Genomic DNA, 21,479 nt, shown 5'->3' with positions numbered 1-21,479 from the left:
TGGTCTTCTGTCATGTCACCAGTGTCTCTCACCTCAGTCTGCACCATGGCTGGCCGCTGGGTTCTCAGCATTTTGACCGTCTGGAAGATGTCCACCACTCCCTCGTAGCGCATCCGCTCCAGCACGATACTGAGTGTGATGAACACTCCGGTCCGGCCCACACCAGCACTGCATCATGGAACAGAGGAACATAAAACAATGACAGTTTACATGTACAAAAGAATCTGATAAATGCAATAAAAGGACAGTTTTTAGCAATAATTCATTTGACACATTTACAAGCTTTTTACAAATAATTTGAAAAATACTAGTGAACATGGTTTTGACACTAACTCACTGCAGTGCATTGTGGGATTTTATGAGTAAACTGGATATTCTCCACTATGCATTCAGATGCAGACTGACAAAGAGTACACTATAAAGTGAACAGGGAGTGATTTGGGTGCTACACATGGCCTATTTACTCCCAGCAGTGGGATATGAATACGGCGGAGTTTCGTATTAAAGATGTCAGTAATGACTTGCAGTGAACCAGGAACCCTGCGAGGATTATCGAAGAAATAATCATGATGAACTCCAAGTATCAATTCTACAGGGAGGCACATTGAGGCATAACCAATGACACACACAGAGGCACACACACAGGCACACACACACACACAAATTAGACATATCTTATACCTGATCCTGTAACACTCCAGGGTTCTGTTTTGTTTGTCGTTTGCCTCTCTCTCTCTCTCTCTCTTTGTCTTTCTGACTGTCTCACTCTCTCTCTAACTCCGACTTCAGCTGTGGAGCAATAGCTGATATAACAAGAGATTTATTTTGCTCCCCTTCCACTCGCTGAGGCTGAAAATGGTGCATAAAAAATGTCGGACTTAGAGAACATAACCTTCGCTTGCTGCGAATTCATTGTCACACGTCATGAATCATAATGACTCAGGTTAAACATCGTTGGCCGTAACGATGCTACGTAAAAACCACTGTTTAATAAAACCACCGTGTTCGCCTGGCACCTGCGCAGCTGTTTGTCCTGGAAGCCACACGCACACATCCTCGAAACCTGTTTAACACGTGTCGGGTTTGAAACATGACAGGCTCGATGAACAAAAAGATTTATGCCCCCGTTTCACTGAACTCACTCAGCCAATTAATGACCAGTGGCTCTATTAGATATGATATTTTGGGGGGCGATGAGGCGAGATGAGAAGAAATGAACAGGAAGAAAAGAACGAGTGAGGCAGCTGAAGATTAATAGAGATGCGTGAGAAGTAGAAAAATTGAGTGAAAGAAATACAGTGGATTGAGGAAGGAAGGGAAAAATGAGACATGAGCCACCTGAGCCAGAGTAAACAAAGAGATGTGTGTGTGTGTGTGTGTGTATGTGTGTGTGTGTGTGTGTGTGAGCAAAAAGGTATGGGTTGAGAGATCATCTTTTTGTGATCAAATACACCCTCAGAAACACACTTCAGAGTGTGTATCACATTGTCCAGTTGACTGACAGATAAAATCAGAGCCCTCGAGCAATGAGACACCACACACAAACGTGATCCTTCAACTGCACTCAACACAAGTAACAGAAAGTGTTACATTAGATATCAAAACTGTGCCTGAATTATGTATTTACTCATATTTGTGTGAGTCTGACCATCTCACTGGCTTAATTATAGATGTGAAATTTAAAAACCAGTCTGGCACACAGCTCTAGTTTGGGTTCACATACTACAGTGTTTTATCGGCAACGTTATTTCCAGACATCGGAGGGTTGGTTGTGTGAGAGAGGCGCAAAGGGATGGAGAGGGATGGAGTGTGTGATTATAATAGTAAAGTAGGCTGTGTAGTGCTGTTTTGCATGTGAAATTGTGCTGCTATAGAGAGTTAGATCTTATACAGAATAAAAAGAGAGGCTGCTGAAGGCTAATGGGCTGGAAGTGTGAGAATCACGTCTGATGATGCCATTAACAGATTTAAAGCATGCTGATGAGAAGTGTGTGTGGGAGTGTGTACTCAACACTCGAGCCTTCAGCGCGAGTCATGATCATCAGTCTGAGCTTATAAGCTTATCCTGTGTGTGTGTGTGTGTGTCGTACCTGCAGTGGACAGATATGGGACCGTCCTGACCAAACTGCTCCTTGGTTTTATGCACTTGGCCGATGAAGTCGATGAAACCTTCCCCGGATTTGGGGACTCCCTGCTCTGGCCAATCAGTGAACTGGAACTGCCGCACAGTCCGAGACTGTCCGTCCTGAGAGAGAGGGATAGAAAGATGGAGAGAAAAAATTAGAAGGGAAGATATATAGAGAGTACAAAGATTTAACTTCAAAAAGCAGTATGAAATGTCAATATTAAAGGAGGTCGTTCATGTAATAATTCTTCTATAATATATCTCAGAAACACCCATCTGTCTGGTTCAGACATGCCCATCTGTCTGGCTCAGACACGCCCATCTGTCCCGATCAGACATGCCCATCTGTCCCGATCAGACACGCCCATCTGTCCCACTCAGATACGGCCACTTTTACAAAGCCCAGCTTGATAGTGGGGCAGTGGTGGCTTGACGGTTAAGGCCCTGGTCTTAATTACTGATCTTACTGATCGGAAGTTCAGCCCTAAAACCACTGTTGGGGCCCTTGAGCAAGACCCTTAACCCTCTCTACTCCAGGGGCGCTGTATCATGGCTAATCCTGCGCTTTGACCCCAAACTCCTAACAAGCTGGGATACGTGAAGAAAAAGAATTTCACATGTGCTGAGCATCACCATGTGACCAATAAAGACTCATTATCATTATCATCATCTGTTCCGCTCCGACACGCCCATCGGTCCCACTCAGACATGCCCATCTTTACAACACCCATCTGTCCCACTTAGTCATGCATGGAAAGAGAGAGAGAATTACAGAGTTTAAGAAAGCGTAATATCTTTGAACTCTCTCCCAAAACTATGTTTGGAATAGTTCTGGCAGAAGAAGGTTCATGAAGGATGTGTGAGCTGCTCACTCTCCCCACAGAGCGCCCGAGTTCAGCTGGTCCATCAAACACTCACTGCTCTAATCACATCCCAGTCACAACACACTCTTTCTCTTCCCTTCATCTCACCCACTCATCCCTTCTCCCTCATTCTCTCACTCTCTCTCCTCCATTCTTCATCTCACCCACTCATCCCTTCTGCCTCATTCTCTCACTCTCTCCTACATTCTTCATCTCACCCACTCTTCCCTTCATCTCAGCCAATCATCCCTTCTCCCTTACAGTCCCTCTCACTCCCTCACTCTCCCTGTACATCACTCTTGCTCTCCCCATTCTCCCTCTCTCTATCCTTCACACTCCCGCTCTCTCTCCCTTACTCTCATTCACAAAGCTCTCCCTCCCTCATTCTCACTCTCCCTTGCTCTCACTTATTCTCCCTTTCTCACTCTATCCCACTATCCCTCACGTGCTCTCCTTCATTCTCACTCTGCCTCATTCTCTCTCACTCTCCCCTTCTTCATCTCACTCCTCTTACCTTCTCATACACACTACCCCATAATGCATCACTCTCCCCACTCTTTCTCCCTCCTTCATTCTTCCTTCATCAGCTGTGTAGCAACAGCGACCCTCTCATCTTCCCCTCTCTCTCTCTCTCGCTCTCTCTCTCTCACTCCCACCCACACTTTAATGAGCAAATGTAATGAAGTGAATTTTGGACAGAGTGTGCCAAATCATGTGATTAAATACGTTACTAGGTCTCAGCTATATAGCTGCAGTGACCCTCTCTCTCTTTCTTCATCTCCCCTCTCCAGCCTGGACCTTTTCCTGTCTTAAACACAGTGGTGTCATGCTGCTACCAGCTTGGCTTTGATGGTCCAATCCCAATTAAACCACTGGCTACAACTCTCGCGTTCTGCACCGCTCACCTTTCTCTGTGTGGAAGCGTGTGAATCTCATGCCCACTGCTTCCCAACAGAAAAAAATACTGCAGTGTCTGTAAATGCCTCACGATTATAATTCAGGAAAATTCATTTACAGGCATGCTTTATTATCCAAGTTTGTTTGTCATGCTGAGTGATTTAAATTAGCACATTGAATGAAACATATTAGCTGTTTATCTTAAAACTGAAAGTGTGGTGAAGTAGCTGCTGTTTTAATACTTTCGACTCTAAGCCACACATCACATTAATCACGTTAACACATGTTTCACATTAATATGCTACCCAAAAGTAATTAATAAAATATGCAAAATGATGGAGCTACTCTACTGTGCATAAGGGCTTGGGAAAATATGAGGGTCTGCATGCTGAGTGTGTGTTTGTGTGTGTGTGTGAGAGAGAGAGAGAGAGACGGAGAGAGAGAGCGAGTCTGTACTGTATGTATGCTGCATTACTCACCCTTGCGTCTGTAACTTTAAACTCTCGGAGGATGTACTGGGGCATGTTGTACTCAGCCATGGGGTCTACCACAAAGTACTGATACCGAGCGGAGCGCTCTGCTGGCCAGTACTGATGGCACTTTTCCTGTTTGCATGTGCACACACACACACACACGCACACACACATTAATCTCAGCATCTTGTCTCATAAACACACATGCACACAAACTGTGATTTTGAATTCGCAATTCTGATTGGTAAGAAGGTTAATTTATTAATACACTTGTTTTAATATATTATGGTTTCTATAGTAACAACTGCTCACTGTTGATATGGTAAAGTTTCTGTGTGGAGGTGTGTATTTAACAATTACGGAGTCTTTAGTGTCAGCGCTTTCTTCCACTCAACATTAAATGTATAAAAAGTATTTAATTCTTTAACTACAAAACAATTGTTAGTGTTGAAAACTGTAATAAATAATAAAATAAAACAAACAAATACGTAAATAAAAAGAATAAAACAGTTTGGGCTCGCTGTTATAGAAAAATAATCCACTTCAGGATGGTAACACTAACTTCGCTTTATCATACCACGTTGTTGTAGATTATTTTCCTAAAACTGCACACCCCCAAGTGTTTTATTCCTTCCTTACACAGATACTTGTACAAATTATACTTATTACTTCAACTGGTATAGCAAAGCGTGACTACCGAATTGCTACTTATGCTGGTTGCCATGAAAACCTCCAATGAGGTGTTTCGGGGTTTTACAATAACAAACCTCTATCAGCCAATCAAAATCAAATATTATGAGTAGCCATTGGGAAAATGACACTGGAATTAAACTGCTGAGATTTGATTGCTTAGAACATGTAGCATTAGTACTAGCTTTTTTTTTAGTTTAGTTTCTATAGCAGAGCCATGACTCCTGGCACACACACACACTTACTCTGCCCATCTCCCTCAGCTTGGTGAGCATCACCACAATGGTGGAGTTGTTCTCCCACAGCATGCGCCAGAAGTCCTCTGTGGTCTCAGCTAATGGGCCCTGGGTGGCTATGTAGGCCTTCTGCTGCCTGCACGCACACACACACACACACACACACACACACACACAAGCACGTGAACTAAATGTATTTATGTTAGGTAGTTCATTTTGTACATAAAGTTTCTCCAACAAGCCAAACTCCAACTCTTGCTGCATTCATAGCAGATCCTGCTGAGATGCCACACTAAGCCAAATGTAAAGTGCACAGGAGTGTGAACATAACTACTGAGAATAACTAAAGTGTGATATGAAAATCTCATGTTTGCCTGAAAGCTAAAAATGACTGTAATAAAGCTACCAAATACAAAGCACAGCAAGTATTAACACATACGCAAACCTATAACTACATATTTTCTTAAAATACCACGAGCTTGCAAAGTCCTGCATGTTTGTTGTTAGTGCACTTTGTTTTTTGTTTTGCTTTCTAGGTTTTTGCCTGGATTTTATTACCCCAATTAAGCTTTGCAATGGCATCCTCACCTTACTCTAGATAGAAAGACAGAGGCTGAAGTCACCAAAACAAATGAAGGTCTATAGCTAGAGAATTCTCATATATGACAGAGAGAGACTAGTAAAAAATAAAGACAAGGCGCCTCTTGTGTACCTATATCCATCGATGAAGCTGGAGTTGATGTAGTCTGAGCCTTCTAGCCCTCTGATTGGCTGAAGGCACACTCGGGTAGTCTCATACGGCATGATATTCACCAGGCGGTTCTTGAACTTGTTACAGGGCAGGTTGGCACTTATAAACCTAGACGTGTGGGCCTTAGAGTTGGCCAGTCTCTGCAGAGATGAAGACAACAGCATGAGCAAATACAATAGATATACAAATTAAACAGATAGACAGTAGACAGCTCTATAATCTATACACAGCAACGTTTATTGCTGTTTCCTCTCCATGTTATGAACAGAGCATCATCAATTAATTCAAGCCACCATTTTCTGCTGTTATACCCAGGTAATGAGTAGAGCTCGACCGATTGATTGGTTTTGTTGATTAACTGCCACCATTAACCGATTGTTGGAACGCTCGGTTATCGTCAAAAATCCACACCAATAGTTTTTCTCTGTTGCATCCGTCTATCACTAAAAAACTATCACTGACAAATTTTGTTGTGCTATTTGAAGTGTTAAAAAAAAAAAAAAAAAAATCATGTTGGATGTCTCTATTTTTATTTGTTATTTGGAGTGTTACATTAGTTCAGTTCGGATGTATATCTTTTATTTACTTTAATATTTATTAACAGTTAATATATATTAATATTTATGTACTTATTTCATTAAAAAAAGTACAGTACATTTTGATGGTACAGTCAGTACTGTTTATTTTTATAATAAAGGTCAGCAATATTTTACTTTGAATGATGTGTTTTCATGCGGTATAAATTTTAAAAACTATCGGTTGATTAATTGGTTATCGGCAGGTACTGCCCAACTTAGTTATCTGTATCGGTAAAATCCACTATCGCTCGACGTCTAATACCGATCCTGGGTATCTGACTGCTTCCATGTCTATGTAAGATAACTAACATTCCTGCAATATTCTGTAAATATAGTCACCCAGGTTAGACAACAACATTAGTAACATTCTGGAGATTCTTATGTTAACATTGTTGAATATTTTTAGCATTACTGTAGGAACATTTATAAAGGTGAACCTTTTCAGAACAAAAACCCTGAAAGATTAAACATTCTAGAAACAAACAAACAAACAAACAAATAAATAATGTGGTCTGGGAAAAGCAATTCTAGCAAACAGCCCAAAATGACGTCAAATTGTGTTTGGATAAGTATGTACCCTGTTATGCTCTGTAATATGTATATATATCTATGAAACTTATACGTATGAAGAGCTCAAGTGACTTTAAAAGCTTATAATCGGAGCAGTCTGGTTTTAATCACATGTCTGTTCCAGCTGCTTGGCTGTGAGTGATAAAGGTGTGTTGGCCCAGTTCCTCTGAGCACCTGTTCCATCCATCACACACAGTCATCTCTGAAACAATGGTAGAGTTGGTGAAATGGGTCACTGTCATGTCTAATATATGAAAATATGCTTGATTTCACTTTCTCTCTCTCTCTCTCTCTCTCTCTCTCACACACACACACACACACACACACACACACACAGCATCTGCCCCATAAGGTTGTAATGGTATAATCCTTCTCTGTTTCTAGGTCATCTGTCTGAGAGAATCTTCTTATGGGATGAGTGACATCCACTAACTCTTATTCCCAGTCTCTCTCTCTGTCTTTCTGTTCTCTCTCACTTCACACAGCTGCTTCTAGATATACTGTAGAGTGGGTTAGCTCTGGTGGATAGATTGTGTGTGTGTGTGTGGATAGATTGTGTGTGTGTATGTGTGCAACTGGCTGGGTGCCTACTCTTCAAAAGAAGCACCTGGAAAAGCATGAAGAAGCAGAGAGCCATGCAGCTGGCTGATAGAATTTTAAAACACACACACATGCATACATCAGCGCGCACACACACACACACACACAGTTTAGGAACTACATGACCAAGCAATTTATTGCAACAACTCCACTACAACAACTCCACCAGTTAAGTAAAAAAAAAAAAATAACCACACACCCATGCACACAGCTCTTAGTCTGGATTAAAGAAAAAATAAAATGTAAAGTTCACACTATTTTCCCTTCCACAGTCGAGACGTGTTCAGCATCTGACATTTGCTTCTTTGGAAATATTCGATTCTAATTCTGCACTGAAGCTATAACGCTAATATAACTGAGTAATGGAAGTTAATCTTTAATGTTAATATTCACCTCAAACCCATATCCAGTTCTTCAGTGACATTACTCGGGCTTAAAGATGTTGTTTAGGACACAGTTTCACTTCCTGTCCTCTATAAACATGAACAAAACTTCACAGTGTAACTGAAAGCTTGAATGTTAACATGGATGGCTGGGAAAGAATCACTTCTTCCCTTAAAGCAGTTTAGGAGAGTTAAAAAAATCTTTTTAAAAAGTTATTTAACAAAGAAGAATATATAATAACTGAAATGGTTTTCTGCAAGGAGACATCTATTTAACATTTATGGAAGTTACCAGTGTCAGTGGTCTGTAACTCTCAGTAAGTTTTCCGTCTTCAAGACAGAGCAGTTTCCTGGTTTCTTGGTAACATGATAAGGCTGTGTTTATCTGTCTTATTAACTTAAAAAATGACTGTTTATAGCTACTATAATGTTAGTGGTAATGAGAACTTTGTGGACATTTCACAACATTAACGTACAGTGCCCTTAACTAATATTGGCACCCTTGGTAACCATGGGCGTGAGGTACTTTTCCATATGGCTACCTCTCTGTGTGTGCCAAAATCACCTCTGGTGTTCATTGCCAAAAAGGTGTTTATTTTGGTTTCATCTGTCCATAGAACCCAATCGCATTTGAAGTTCCAGTAGTGTCTGGCAAACTGAAGATAGTTGAATTGGATGAGAGTAGAGCCTTTTTTCTTGAAACCTTTCCAAACAGCTTGTGGTGATGTAGATGACTTTGGATTGTAGTTTTGGAGAATATCTGACCCCAAGACACAACTAACTTCTGCAATTATCCACCTGTGATACTTGGACATTTTTTTGGATATTTACAGTGAGGGAAAAAAGTATTTGATCCCCTGCTGATTTTGTACGTTTGCCCACTGACAAAGAAATGATCAGTCTATAATTTTAATGGTAGATTTATTTGAACAGTGAGAGACAGAATAACTACAAGAAAATCCAGACAAACGCATGTCAAAAATTTTATAAATTGATTTGCATTTTAATGAGGGAAATAAGTATTTGACCCCCTCTCAATCAGAAAGATTTCTGGCTCCCAGGTGTCTTTTATACATGTAACGAGCTGAGATTAGGAGCACAATATTAAAGGGAGTGCTCCTAATCTCAGCTCGTTACCTGTATAAAAGACACCTGTCCACAGAAGCAATCAATCAATCAGATTCCAAACTCTCCACCATGGCCAAGACCAAAGAGCTCTCCAAGGATGTCAGGGACAAGACTGTAGACCTACACAAGTCTGGAATGGGCTACAAGACCATTGCCAAGCAGCTAAGGTGAGAAGGTGACAACAGTTGGTGCGATTATTCGCAAATGGAAGAAACACAAAAGAACTGTCAATCTCCCTTGGCCTGGGGCTCCATGCAAGATCTCACCTCGTGGAGTTGCAATGATCATGAGAACAGTGAGGAATCAGCCCAGAACTACACAGGAGGATCTTGTCAATGATCTCAAGGCAGCTGGGACCATAGTCACCAAGAAAACAATTGGTAACACACTACGCCGTGAAGGACTGAAATCCTGCAGCGCCCGCAAGGTCCGCTGCTCAAGAAAGCACATATACATGCCCGTCTGAAGTTTGCCAGTGAATATCTGAATGATTCGGAGGATCTGGGTGAAAGTGTTGTGGTCAGATGAGACCAAAATGGAGTTCTTTGGCATCAACTCAACTAGCCGTGTTTGTAGTAGGAGGAATGCCGCCTATGACCCCAAGAACACCATCCCCACCGTCAAACATGGAGGTGGAAACATTATGCTTTGGGGTGTTTTTCTGCTAAGGGGACAGGACAACTTCACCGCATCAAAGGGACGATGGATCCTCAAATCTCGGGTGAGAACCTCCTTCCCTCAGCCAGGGCACTGAAAATGGGTCGTGGAGGGGTATTCCAGCATGACAATGACCCAAAACACACGGCCAAGGCAACAAAGGAGTGGCTCAAGAAGAAGCACATTAAGGTCCTGGAGTGGCCTAGCCAGTCTCCAGACCTTAATCCCATAGAAAATCTGTGGAGGGAGCTGAAGGTTCGAGTTGCCAAACGTCAGCCTCGAAACCTTAATGACTTGGAGAAGATCTGCAAAGAGGAGTGGGACAAAATCCCTCCTGAGATGTGTGCAAACCTGGTGGCCAGCTACAAGAAACGTCTGACCTCTGTGAATGCCAACAAGGATTTTGCCACCAAGTACTAAGTCATGTTTTGCAGAGGGGTCAAATACTTATTTCCCTCATTAAAATGCAAATCAATTTATAACATTTTTGACATGCGTTTTTCTGGATTTTCTTGTTGTTATTCTGTCTCTCACTGTTCAAATAAATCTACCATTAAAATTATAGACTGATCATTTCTTTGTCAGGGGGCAAACGTACAAAATCAGCAGGGGATCAAATACTTTTTTCCCTCACTGTAACTATTGTCCTGATGGTGGAAATGGGCATTTTCAATGCTTGTGCTAGTTACAGCCACTTCCCATTTTGTGAAGCTCAACAACATTTTGCCGCACATCACAGTTATATTCCTTGGTCTTTTTGGTCTTCCATTGTGATGAATGACTAAGGGAATTTGGCCTATGTGTTACCTCATATTTATACCCTTGTGAAACAGAAAGTCATGCTTGAACAATTTCCTGTTCCCAGTTACCCAAGTGTACTAAAACAAAGTTAAAATATCAATGGAAATATACTTCAAATATATTTTTCTCATATGAATTCATAGGGGTGCCAATAATTATTGCACACCTATATTTAACAAAGATTTTTTTTTTGATAAACCTGTGTTGTGTTTGCAATTGTTTGATATCCATGAGAGCAGAGTATTTTTGTGAACAATAAAGACGATTTTTCACAGCCTTCTTTGCTCATATTTACCAAGGGTGCCAATATTAGTGGAGGGCACTGTAACTACAAACAGATAAATAGTATGATGTGTTGTTCATTAGTAAATAATAATTTGATTGTTGTCGTATAATAACATGTCTCAAAATGTTTTATTTCTTATGTAAGATGTGGCCATGAATTTTTATATATAGAGTCGCCACAAAATACTTAAATTGTGGCAACTACTGTATTTTAAAAAGAGAGTTTAATTAGATGGAAATGACTGATAATATACACTTTACTTCAATCTTGGAATGATGCATAGAGACATACTGTATTGGAGTCACTGGCATTGGACATACCAATAACTTGTCTCACCTTTCTCAAAGTAAATACACTTTTTCACCAATTCTTGCCAAATAATTAAGTGGAGGCAATGTATTAAGTACAAACTTCCCATAACATATTAAATCATGGGCTCAAGTTACACAATTCATGGCCATGACTTTGATATTTCATGGCCACCACATAATAATAAATGGCCATAAGATACTTAACTTGTGACCTCAATATACATAGCTGTACGTATACAATATATAATTGTAGCCACACCTTATTAAAAATAACCACCATGTCACCTCGGTGGCTCTGCAAAAAGCAGAGATGTGATTAGGATGATAATACATTTTTAATTAAATGTGTAAATGTGGTCAATTGTTGCTAATTTGCAGATTTTTTTTTTTTTTAAATGAGCTCAATAATGTAACTCAGTATAATTGTAAGCATGTATAGACTTTGGGTGCAATTCCATTACTTGTTAGCTATGTTAGATAGAGAGCACTTGCCATATCACAACAAACCAGTGACTCCATTTCCCAGGATGCACCATGAACTACAGAAGAGGACTACACTTCCCACACACGCACGTGTTCGCCTTCTCCGGAGTTCTTATCACACACAACTGTTACCAATCTCACACACTCACTCCACAGTATATATAGACTGTTTCAACACAATGACTTTGTGAAGTATTACGCTCAGTTGATTTGGATTTGTCTGCCTATATCTCCTATAATAAAACTCTTATCTGCATTTGCATCCATCCTCAACCTCCTTACGTGACAGTATTTTATTGATCTCCAAGGGGAAAATTTGGTGTCACAACAGCCACAACACAAAAGCAACATGGAGGACAAACACTTACTGTAACAATTCACAAGACTTTAAAAATGCACAAAATATCACAAATAAGAGGGAATAAAAAACTATACATAGTCTCTCATTTATGATCTAGACTCATCAATTACACTTGACACTTTAAATAAAGCAAATCAGATTTTTTTTCCAGAAACATTTATTTAGGAGCAGAAACTGCAGGAAAGATGCTCTCTCTCTCTCTGTCTCTCCTGTGTCTATTCATCATCATCAGCTAATAATTAAAGCCTCCTGTAGTTCTCACACTCCTATTAATAACTCAGCTGAATCTCAGTCCTCTGCCGTGCTGCTAGAGTTACATCATTTGCATGGACTGCGGCGAGAGCGTCTTCCCAGGAGATGAGGAGCGTCGCTGTTCTTTGCCCGACAGATGCGTCTCTCCATTGCGGAGGGTAATTTAACAAACGATTACAGGCTGTAGTGCAATACGGTGCGCGCAATTAGGTCAAGAGCTGCCTGGAAATGAGTGGGCTTTAATGGGTTTTAGTCACGTAGCATACCACGGGATGTCAACAGTACTTCAGTGAAACACAGTCTATCAAAAGTCTTTCGCAAGCTCAGCCTATAACGCCAACATCTCTTACGGTTTCCATATAAGCTAACAAAGGTAGATTAAAGTCGGATATGCGCAGTCACTAGATTCAGATTAAAGCAGCCATTACTATGGATACCAGAGCAAAAGACTCTGCCATGTAAGTGCGTTCACCTTAAAATAGATGCTTCAGCTGCATGTTGTTGAATGCAGTGCTAATATAATTCTCCATCTACCATTCTCTCCATCAGTGTCAGTGATCAGAGGCTAAATCAGACGCTACATTTCTATTGGATTAGATCTGTGCCAAAAGTATTGAAATAACTTTTCAAGAAACGATTTTATTTTATATATCTATATATCTATATCTATCTATCTATCTATCATATATATATATGCAATGAGAAAGAAAAAAGACTCAGTGGCAAAATTTTTACATGGTCTTCAAATAAACAGCATTCTTTGTTTACAGTTTTCTAAGCTTCATTTTCGCTAATCATGGTTTATGAATGCTCTGCCAAAGTTTTTATTTACATTTTCGAAGTTTTCATTTACGTCCCGCAAGTTTACATTCACCATTCTGGCTCAAATCTTATGTATGGGCGGGGCTTAACAGCGCTTTACTCTCATTGGCTAATGAGATTTGGATCCACAGCTCCCTGACCAGGAAGTAGAGACAGTAAAGGCTCTGGTATACCTCGGATTTTTTTTTACGCGTAAGCTAGCGTATCCACACAGTCGTAGCCTTTCAATGTATACTCCATTTGACATGTACATGTACATAAACGGTCGATGCATGTGCATTATGACAACTTGCACTACCCCTCCTGGCCTACAAGAGTCAGTACAGAGCAGTAAAGCAGGTCTTCTTGTGTGAAGGACAAGAACAAAGAAGAATCACAACAACATGAAGAACAATGCTCAGGCAATCTCTCGCCATGATTAGTACCCATATACAAATCCTTATACTCTTTAAGAGTATTTTTTCAAGATGAGCTCTCAGAAGCGGTACGGAGCATTGTCATCCTCCTCCTCCTCGATTTGAGCTGTCTATCCAAATCTCACTAGCCAATTAGACTAAATCGCTGTTAAGCCCGCCCACACGAGAGGTTTGTGCCAGAATGGCGAACGTACACTTGCAAAGTGTAAATAAAAACATTCAGAAACCATGACTAATGAAAGCGAAGCTTATGAAACTGTTAACAAAGAATGCTGTTTAGTTGAAGGCCACGTTAAATTATTGCCACTGAGTTCACTGTTTTCAGTTTCAGAGTGTTTTCCTTCTTTCTCACTGTATATTTTTGTTCGTTTCTTGAAATGTTACGTTCTTTTAGCCCAAATTTAATCTCATACATTTCTTTAATAGCCATGTTTCTTAAATTCATGTCGATCTGTCCTGATTAGTGAATCTGTTCTGGGCCTGTTATAGTGCACCCATAGTCACAGTGAAATTTGCGCTACTAATTTGTTAGTTTAGTTTTGTTATATTTTCAGTAACAGAAACAAAAATAACTGGGTGAACAAGATAAAAAAAAAAACAAACAAACAAAAACTTCAAGTTTAAACCCAGATCCAGATAGTGTCACTGTGTTACACCCTGGTGTATTTTAGATGAATAAAGTTCATGGTGTGTGATTTGTGACAGAGCCCGTCTGTGCATGATGAAGGAATCAGTATTTAATGTCAATCCTTCAGTACCTGCAAATGCGTGTTACTTGTGGAATTAGTGTCCTGTAACGACATTCTGGATCTGATGAGAGATATCTGGAGGAAACACTTCCTTGAGCAAATGGTTGTTTTGAACCTTTTGCACCTCTGGCTTTTGTATATTTTAAAATCTTTCAAAAGTTTAAAGCGTAAAGTTTGTTCTCACCACAGTTCCTATTCTTTGTTGCTCAGAGTGACACAAAAGAGCAAGCAGTTCTAATTTAGTAAAAAGGATTTAAGAGTTTACATGATCATTAATGGTGCATAAAATTATTTTAAATGATTATCATTATTAACTGAATGCAACTCTTCTGATCCTGGAATTGAAATTTAATTTGGATTACGCTGATCTGATTAATTCCAATTTAGGTGTATTTGAAGGATTTTATATTCAGATTGGATTATTTAATCAGATTATTAATGGATTAAGAGCTGCGTGCAAAGATCTGCTGCATTTCCCTGCACTCATCTTTTTACCAAACACAGAATGTGATGTTTGAGGCATACAGGTTCATTTCAGGAAGCACTGAAGTTGATCTGTATTAGTGTGCTACCTTGAACTCCAGCTCCATGCCTGTGACGTGCTCTCCAATCTCCACCTGAGCCAGTTTCTGGATGTAGGAGAAGAGGCTGCGGGCGGGGACCTCAGTGTTGCCGCAGGCGACGGCCTCCAGCAGGGCATCATGGATGAAGCTGTACTGATCCTCCGTCTGCACCATGTAGTTCCTCTGGGCGCGCATCAGCGTCACGTGACCATAGATGTCCACCGTCTTCTCGTGCTTGATGCGCTCCAGCATGGCGTCGATGACTATGAAACAGCCGGTGCGGCCCACGCCGGCACTAAACACACACAAACAGTGGAGAGTGAGGAGTGACGTCTGAGCTGAACCACACAGCTGGCAAGAAATTTAGTGAAAAACTAGCCCACATTTTTACGCATTAAGGATTCATTTTATCATTATAAATGCCCAGTAGGCACGCGATGGAATGGGATAAATTTAGACTGTCGGTCTAGATGCTAGGTGCAGGTGTGGAGTTTATAGTGGGTCACAAGTCAGAGCCAATTCTCCAAATTTAGCTTTGATCTATCACATAGGCGAGGTGAGACTTAGCATATAAATGGACTTAGATGAGAAAAAAACTCTCTCAGCTCTCCTGCACTGTCTCCCTGTTACTGTAACTCTGCAGCTGAAGGTTAGAGAGGTTTTAGATCCAAAATCTAACCTGCCCATAGCCACAAAATCCTGTCTGAACCCCAGCAACAACAACTGGAGACCAAATAAAACTTGGTTGCCTTGAAGTGACATCAAATCCATCATCATCGGCAACCAATCAAAATGGATAATTAATAATTCACATCAGTCGAACATTAAGTGTGGAAGAAAACTAATATGGGGGAACGCAGGTCAAAACCTATTATAGTGATATATTTTCAGACTCGCAAGCCAGCCATATATGACGTCCCTAACTGATTAATATTAAGGAGCTTACTCATTTTGGTATCGGTATCAACAAGTACCAAACACTAACTAATGCTTTGAAAAAATGGTAGTGATGCATGCCTACTACAGACCACTCACAATATGAGAAAAAGCCAATTCTTGCAATACAGAATCTTTAATGGTGGCTTCGAGAAAGCCAAACATGAATTTTGAGCCTGACTTCAGAGAAATGTTTGAGAAACTGACATAAAGTAAAGCATCGGGTCCAACTGGGTTGCATAAGCGACCTCAAGATTTAGCATTAAATGTGTGTCTCACCCTCCTGAGTGGCTGAACAGAAATGATGCCACAGACATTTGTAGCCAGGAGTCAAGAGAGCAAAACTGGCCATGCTGTCTGGATGGGAGGGATCTTGTTACTCTCTCCCCCTGTCAATCACAGTGACACTAGCCAATCGTGGGGCATCTGTGAGCTCATGTATGCAGAAGAGGGCAGATAGCAGATAGGAGTGTTACACTGCCATGTGATGGAGCATGAGCAGCAGTTGGTAAATAATGCAGTTGGCTGGCTTCGTGAGTCTCAGAGGAAACACATACTGTATTTGCTTGTATTCTCTCATTTGTAAGTCACTTTGGATAAAAGCATCTGCTAAATGAATAAATGTAAATATAAATGTAAATATTAGCCTTCACCTTCCTTGGCTGTAGCCTGCGTATGGATGCCCGGTGGAAATTGGAAGGTGTCCAAATGCAGAAAAAAAGAAAATGAGAAAAATGGGGGGAAAGTGTCTGACCTGCAGTGGGTGATGATGGGCCCTGCGTCAGGTGGGTTGCAGGTCTTTACCCTCCTCAGGAATGCCAGGAAGGGCGTCGGGTACTCGGGCACGCCATGATCCGGCCACGCTGTGAACTGGAACTGACGTACCTCACGCTTTTCACTAGAACCATTCTGTAGAGCCAGAGAGAGAGAGAGAGACAGAGAGAGAGAGAGAGCACAGTATGTAACTACACAGTACACACGCACTATACAAGGTGTCTACTCCTGTCTCCATCATGTCCACTGTGCGCACACACACAAAGACATTGGCTGGACTGAAGGCTGCCATGGAGAGAAGAAAGGATCTCAGTGAGCACGAATGAGAGAAAGAACGAGACAACAAAGATTTTATTTTAGCATCTGTTTAGTTTTTTTTTACTGTTAGATTTAACATTTTAGTGCCTGACAGAAGCTCCTCTGAATATATGAATAAATAAAAGAAGTAATTAAATCACCTTGCCCTAGTTTTGCTTTACACTCTTCTGCAGCGCTGGGTAATTATGTGAAAGTACACATGACTTTGTATTATCCTTCTGAGGACATTCCACTGGGATATTTGTTAATGCAGCTAATTAATGCTATGCTACACCTAAATCTAACCCGAATCTTAACCTCAGCAAACAAAAAGAGACCTTTTGGCTCTTTTATTATTAGAAAAAGGTTCATAAACAAAAACAGTTTTCCTCATCGGGACTTGCTAAATGTCCCCACAAAATGTAAACTGACAAGATATTCCTCTATTGAGGGACATTTGATAAAAAACATACACATACATTTAAGGTTTTCGAATCAGACAGCAGCTACCTTAGACCAAAAAAGGTCCAAAATTCCTACCTTCCACTAGCACAAAAATACATATTTGTCTGCAGCATAAAAACCTTTACTGTGCATTTGTATTCAGCTCCACTGTGAGTGTAAAACCCAGTGCCACCCCTTTCACTCCCTGTCTACTCGACCGCTAAGCGTTTGCAACGTAGCAGGCTGCCAATTACCTCCTGAGCATGTTTCTCAGAACAGAGAAGCAGCACAAAGGTTACATCTCTCTCTCTGTCTGTGTGAGCATGCGCGTGTGTGTGTGAAAGACGTACATAGATGGAAGAAGGGGAGGAAGCCTTTAGGCACGCCTCACCTCTTCACATCTAGCCTTCCTGTTTATTTCTCCCTAATCTACAGACTGAGTGTTTCGAGCCCCCTGCAGAGCAATGTGTCCAGCTCCTGAGGGAAAGTGCTGAGCGAGTGCATGTAGGAGAGATAGAGAGAGAGGCACAAGGCTTTTGTTGCTTATAAAGCTAATAACCAGCTTTTGGCCTGCTGGATATAAGCAAGGAGGAAGTTATTTCTGTTGCATGTCCATCTTTGCCACTGGTTCGTGTCCACTTTCTTTCACAGAAAAGCTTTATACTTAAATCAAATGCTGTTTAATTACAGCCTAATTGTGGAAGATCTAGTAGCTTTGGGGTATGCATGAACAATATTTCTTCCAACAAAGCTGCTGAGCAGTTTTCAGTAAACAAGATAAAGCTAACAGATGTAATAACCATGAATGCCATGAATTAATGTTAATTGTTAACTAATTATCAAACACCAACATTAACTAACATTTATTAAATCAATGACTTGAAGTAATTCCACAATAATGACCAAGGACAAACACCTGAATGAACAGATTCTTGATGGTTAATTCAGAAAACGGTTCTTATACAGTATTATTTCCTTGTGCATGATGATTGAAGGCTCACTTATAATGCTAATGCTAATCAGTTGAATTCTGTTGAATTAATATTAGTGTTAATTGCAGATCTGATCATGTATTAAAAACGTCTCCCATTATGTTTAATATGCAGTGTGGAAATCAGGACATACATGTATAAACAGTTTCATTTGTTCAGTGCAGCTTTGACAAAATAGAAACAAATGAAACTAATGTGATATGCAAGTATTAATTTTAAATTCATTCAATGCTGCTTCAGTATATATTAAAAGCACTTTAAACCACAGCGCTGTTGATTTCTCAATTCTGATTGGTCAACAGTTCTTGGTAACATGACAAACTGAGTTTTTTTTGTTTTATTAATTTTTTAAGAGAATAAAAGAGAGGCCGGTGAGCGAATGATAGATTATAGCTGCTATGATGATGTGATAAGTGATTACAGGAACTAACTTGTCTCTTGGACTTTCCACAACATTAAATATATATGTATGGATAAAAAAGTATCAAAAGTATTTTTTATAAGTACTTTTGATATATTTATTTTTTTTAATCAAAGTTGGTGTGAAATAAGAGGATTCAAACAGTTGCTGTTATAGGAGAATAATCAGCTGTGGAGTGGTAACCCAACACACCACCCCGTCATGGATTATTTTCCTATAACAGCATGCCTTCATGTGTTTTACTCCTTATTTCAGGTTTAGTGCTCAGTCCTACCTTGTGTAAGGAGAAGGTGCGTACGCAGAAGGTGGCCAGCTCGATGGTGTCCAGCAAGGTGACCTGGGTCATGCCGTATGTCTCTGTCCCTCGGCTTGGCCAGTACTGATCGCACTTAATCTGAATATACAAACATGATGAAAACATGAATATGAATGACAATAGGATTACGAATATGAAACAGGGTCACAGTACAGAGTCCAGTGAGTTTACCCAGAGTTCCTAGAACCTCATTTACCTGACTAAAAAATTAGGCTAAAATCAGTATAAAAACAACAACAACAACAACAACAACAAAAAGATCACCAGAAATATGGTTGTAAAGCTTAGATATGAAACATCCAGATCTTCCTGTACCCACACAGAGGCTAAAAAGACTCAGACTTGATCAGACACTGATGGATGAGCTGAATGACCAGCATCTGGATGAATCAGTCAGTGTCTGTGTGTCCTCACTTCTAACCAGCTTCAGTCACACATGATCCTCAAATGAAATCTTCAGAACAGAGGAGTTTACACTCCATAACATGACAAGCTACATTTGTTTTGTCTTATTAACTTTGAGAAAAAAAGAGAGGCTGTTGAGGGTTTATAATGATGGTTTATAGCTGCTATAATGTAAGTGATAACAGGAACTACCTTGTTTCACAAACATTTCACGACACTGAATGTAACTGTAAACAGATAAAAAGTATGCTGTTCTTTAATTAATAAAAATGTAATTGTTGGCAAATTGCTGTGGTATAATGGGAATAAAACACCTAGAGACATGCTGTTATTTAACAATTAACATTTAAGGAAGGATTCTCCAGTGTCTGTGCTTTGTAACAGTCAGGGGCAAAGCTGTAACTCGATATTTTTCAACACAGGAAAATCTTTGGGACAGAAGACGGAGTTTATGCACTGTGGTTTCTCAGTCACATGACAAGATGCAATTTTTTTGTCTTTTAACTTCACAAGAATGATAAAAAGAGGGGCTGTTGAGGAAACAACTGTGCTTTAATGATAGTGATTCTGTGTTTCATGGACATTTCATTACATTAAATGTAACTGTAAAGACAAGGCTGGATTATCCATATATGGGATTGGGCGAGTGCCTTGGGTCACCAGCCAATGGGGGGCACCAAATGACCTTTAAAATATGTCCGCTGCTGTGCATCTCTGCTGAATTCAGCTGTTGATATGGTTGCGTGCAACAGTCTTTCATGGTCCTGCCTTATTTGGTATACAGTCATGTGATGTCAATTTTATGTCATTTGACAAGAGTGTATTGACTTTATTAATAGGCAGTTTCAAAGATGATCAAATGTTTGTTTGTCCAAATATGTCAAAAAAGAAAACAACTTCCATGGGGTGTACTTATTTTTTCACATACATGAATGATTTCAGTGATTTATTTTAGGCATACTCTGTAATGGTTTTGCATGTAGTCCTCATACAGGCCATTATGAAATAATGATATTTATCATGACATGTTGCATTGGCATGTGAGTTGCATTCAGATTTGAGCATCAGTGTAAAGGCTAGAATGGCATTGGTAGGCCCATGGCTATCTAGCGTGTCAGATTTTTTGGTGGGTTTTACAGTTTTCCGTAGTATGTGTGGTAAGCCAATACTTTAGCTATAAGTTCATGTAAATCTATGGTTTTTACAGCCATAGTAAATTTCACTAGGCGGCGCCTAGTGAATCCGCGCCTGTGTAAAAATATAATCCACTTCTGCGTGGTAACAATAACTTCATTGTACCACCCTAGCATTGATTATTTTCCTATAACAGCCCACCGTTTGTCCAAAGTGCTTTATTTCAAACAGTAATGTCTTACATAATATTATCATCTGTTATCTTCAGGCTCAAATTAAGGTCAACCAGACTGGAAAAGTTTCTCATGCACTGACAGACCCCGATATGAGTGATGTGTTCCAGGCCTCCTGTGGAATAATTTTAGCCCATTCCGAGCAGGTTGTAATTAATGCTCTCTGTGAAGGAGCGGGATTGGGTATCAGGCAAATGAGGTGTCGAAGGTGCTGGGATTCTGGATGGTTGAGTTTGGTGAAAGAAAAGCCTCCCACTGAGGGATTCTCCTCTCACCACTTCTCTCTCTGTCACTTACTCTGTCTTCCTCTGTATTTGCTAAATGGTCCTTGCTAGCCGGGCGGAAGTGAGAGATAATTGTCGACTACGATCTTCCTCTTCTTGTCCACACCATTTTTTTTTTTAACGCGCTCAGCCAGAGCTGACATTTCATCACAGATTATGTCTGTCCATGTGTGATGTGAAGCGCACAGTGCTGCTTTTCACAAGACACTTATCATTGAAAGTACTTGCACAAAAACTATAAGACACTA

The 21,479-nt window shown here is 40.2% G+C and overlaps 1 protein-coding gene across 3 annotated transcripts in view; it reads right to left on the bottom strand.

Annotated features, from left to right (window-relative positions):
* Positions 1-21,479, bottom strand: part of ptprsa (protein tyrosine phosphatase receptor type Sa) — a 269,659-nt gene that overhangs the window by 4,559 nt on the left and 243,621 nt on the right. For all 3 annotated transcript variants that reach the window (XM_053634470.1, XM_053634471.1, XM_053634472.1), the window contains 8 exons: positions 19,134-19,253; positions 16,686-16,840; positions 15,005-15,290; positions 5,997-6,175; positions 5,294-5,420; positions 4,365-4,490; positions 2,091-2,245; positions 33-168 (listed from right to left, as the gene is read on the bottom strand). In XM_053634470.1, the coding sequence (XP_053490445.1) occupies positions 33-168; positions 2,091-2,245; positions 4,365-4,490; positions 5,294-5,420; positions 5,997-6,175; positions 15,005-15,290; positions 16,686-16,840; positions 19,134-19,253 (1,284 nt within the window). The remainder of the gene's footprint in view (positions 1-32; positions 169-2,090; positions 2,246-4,364; positions 4,491-5,293; positions 5,421-5,996; positions 6,176-15,004; positions 15,291-16,685; positions 16,841-19,133; positions 19,254-21,479) is intronic.

Source organism: Ictalurus furcatus, chromosome 10 (genome assembly GCF_023375685.1).
Source record: "Ictalurus furcatus strain D&B chromosome 10, Billie_1.0, whole genome shotgun sequence".
Taxonomy (NCBI): domain Eukaryota; kingdom Metazoa; phylum Chordata; class Actinopteri; order Siluriformes; family Ictaluridae; genus Ictalurus; species Ictalurus furcatus.
Note: the sequence above shows the minus strand (reverse complement) of the source record. Positions and strands in the feature narration are given on the sequence as shown.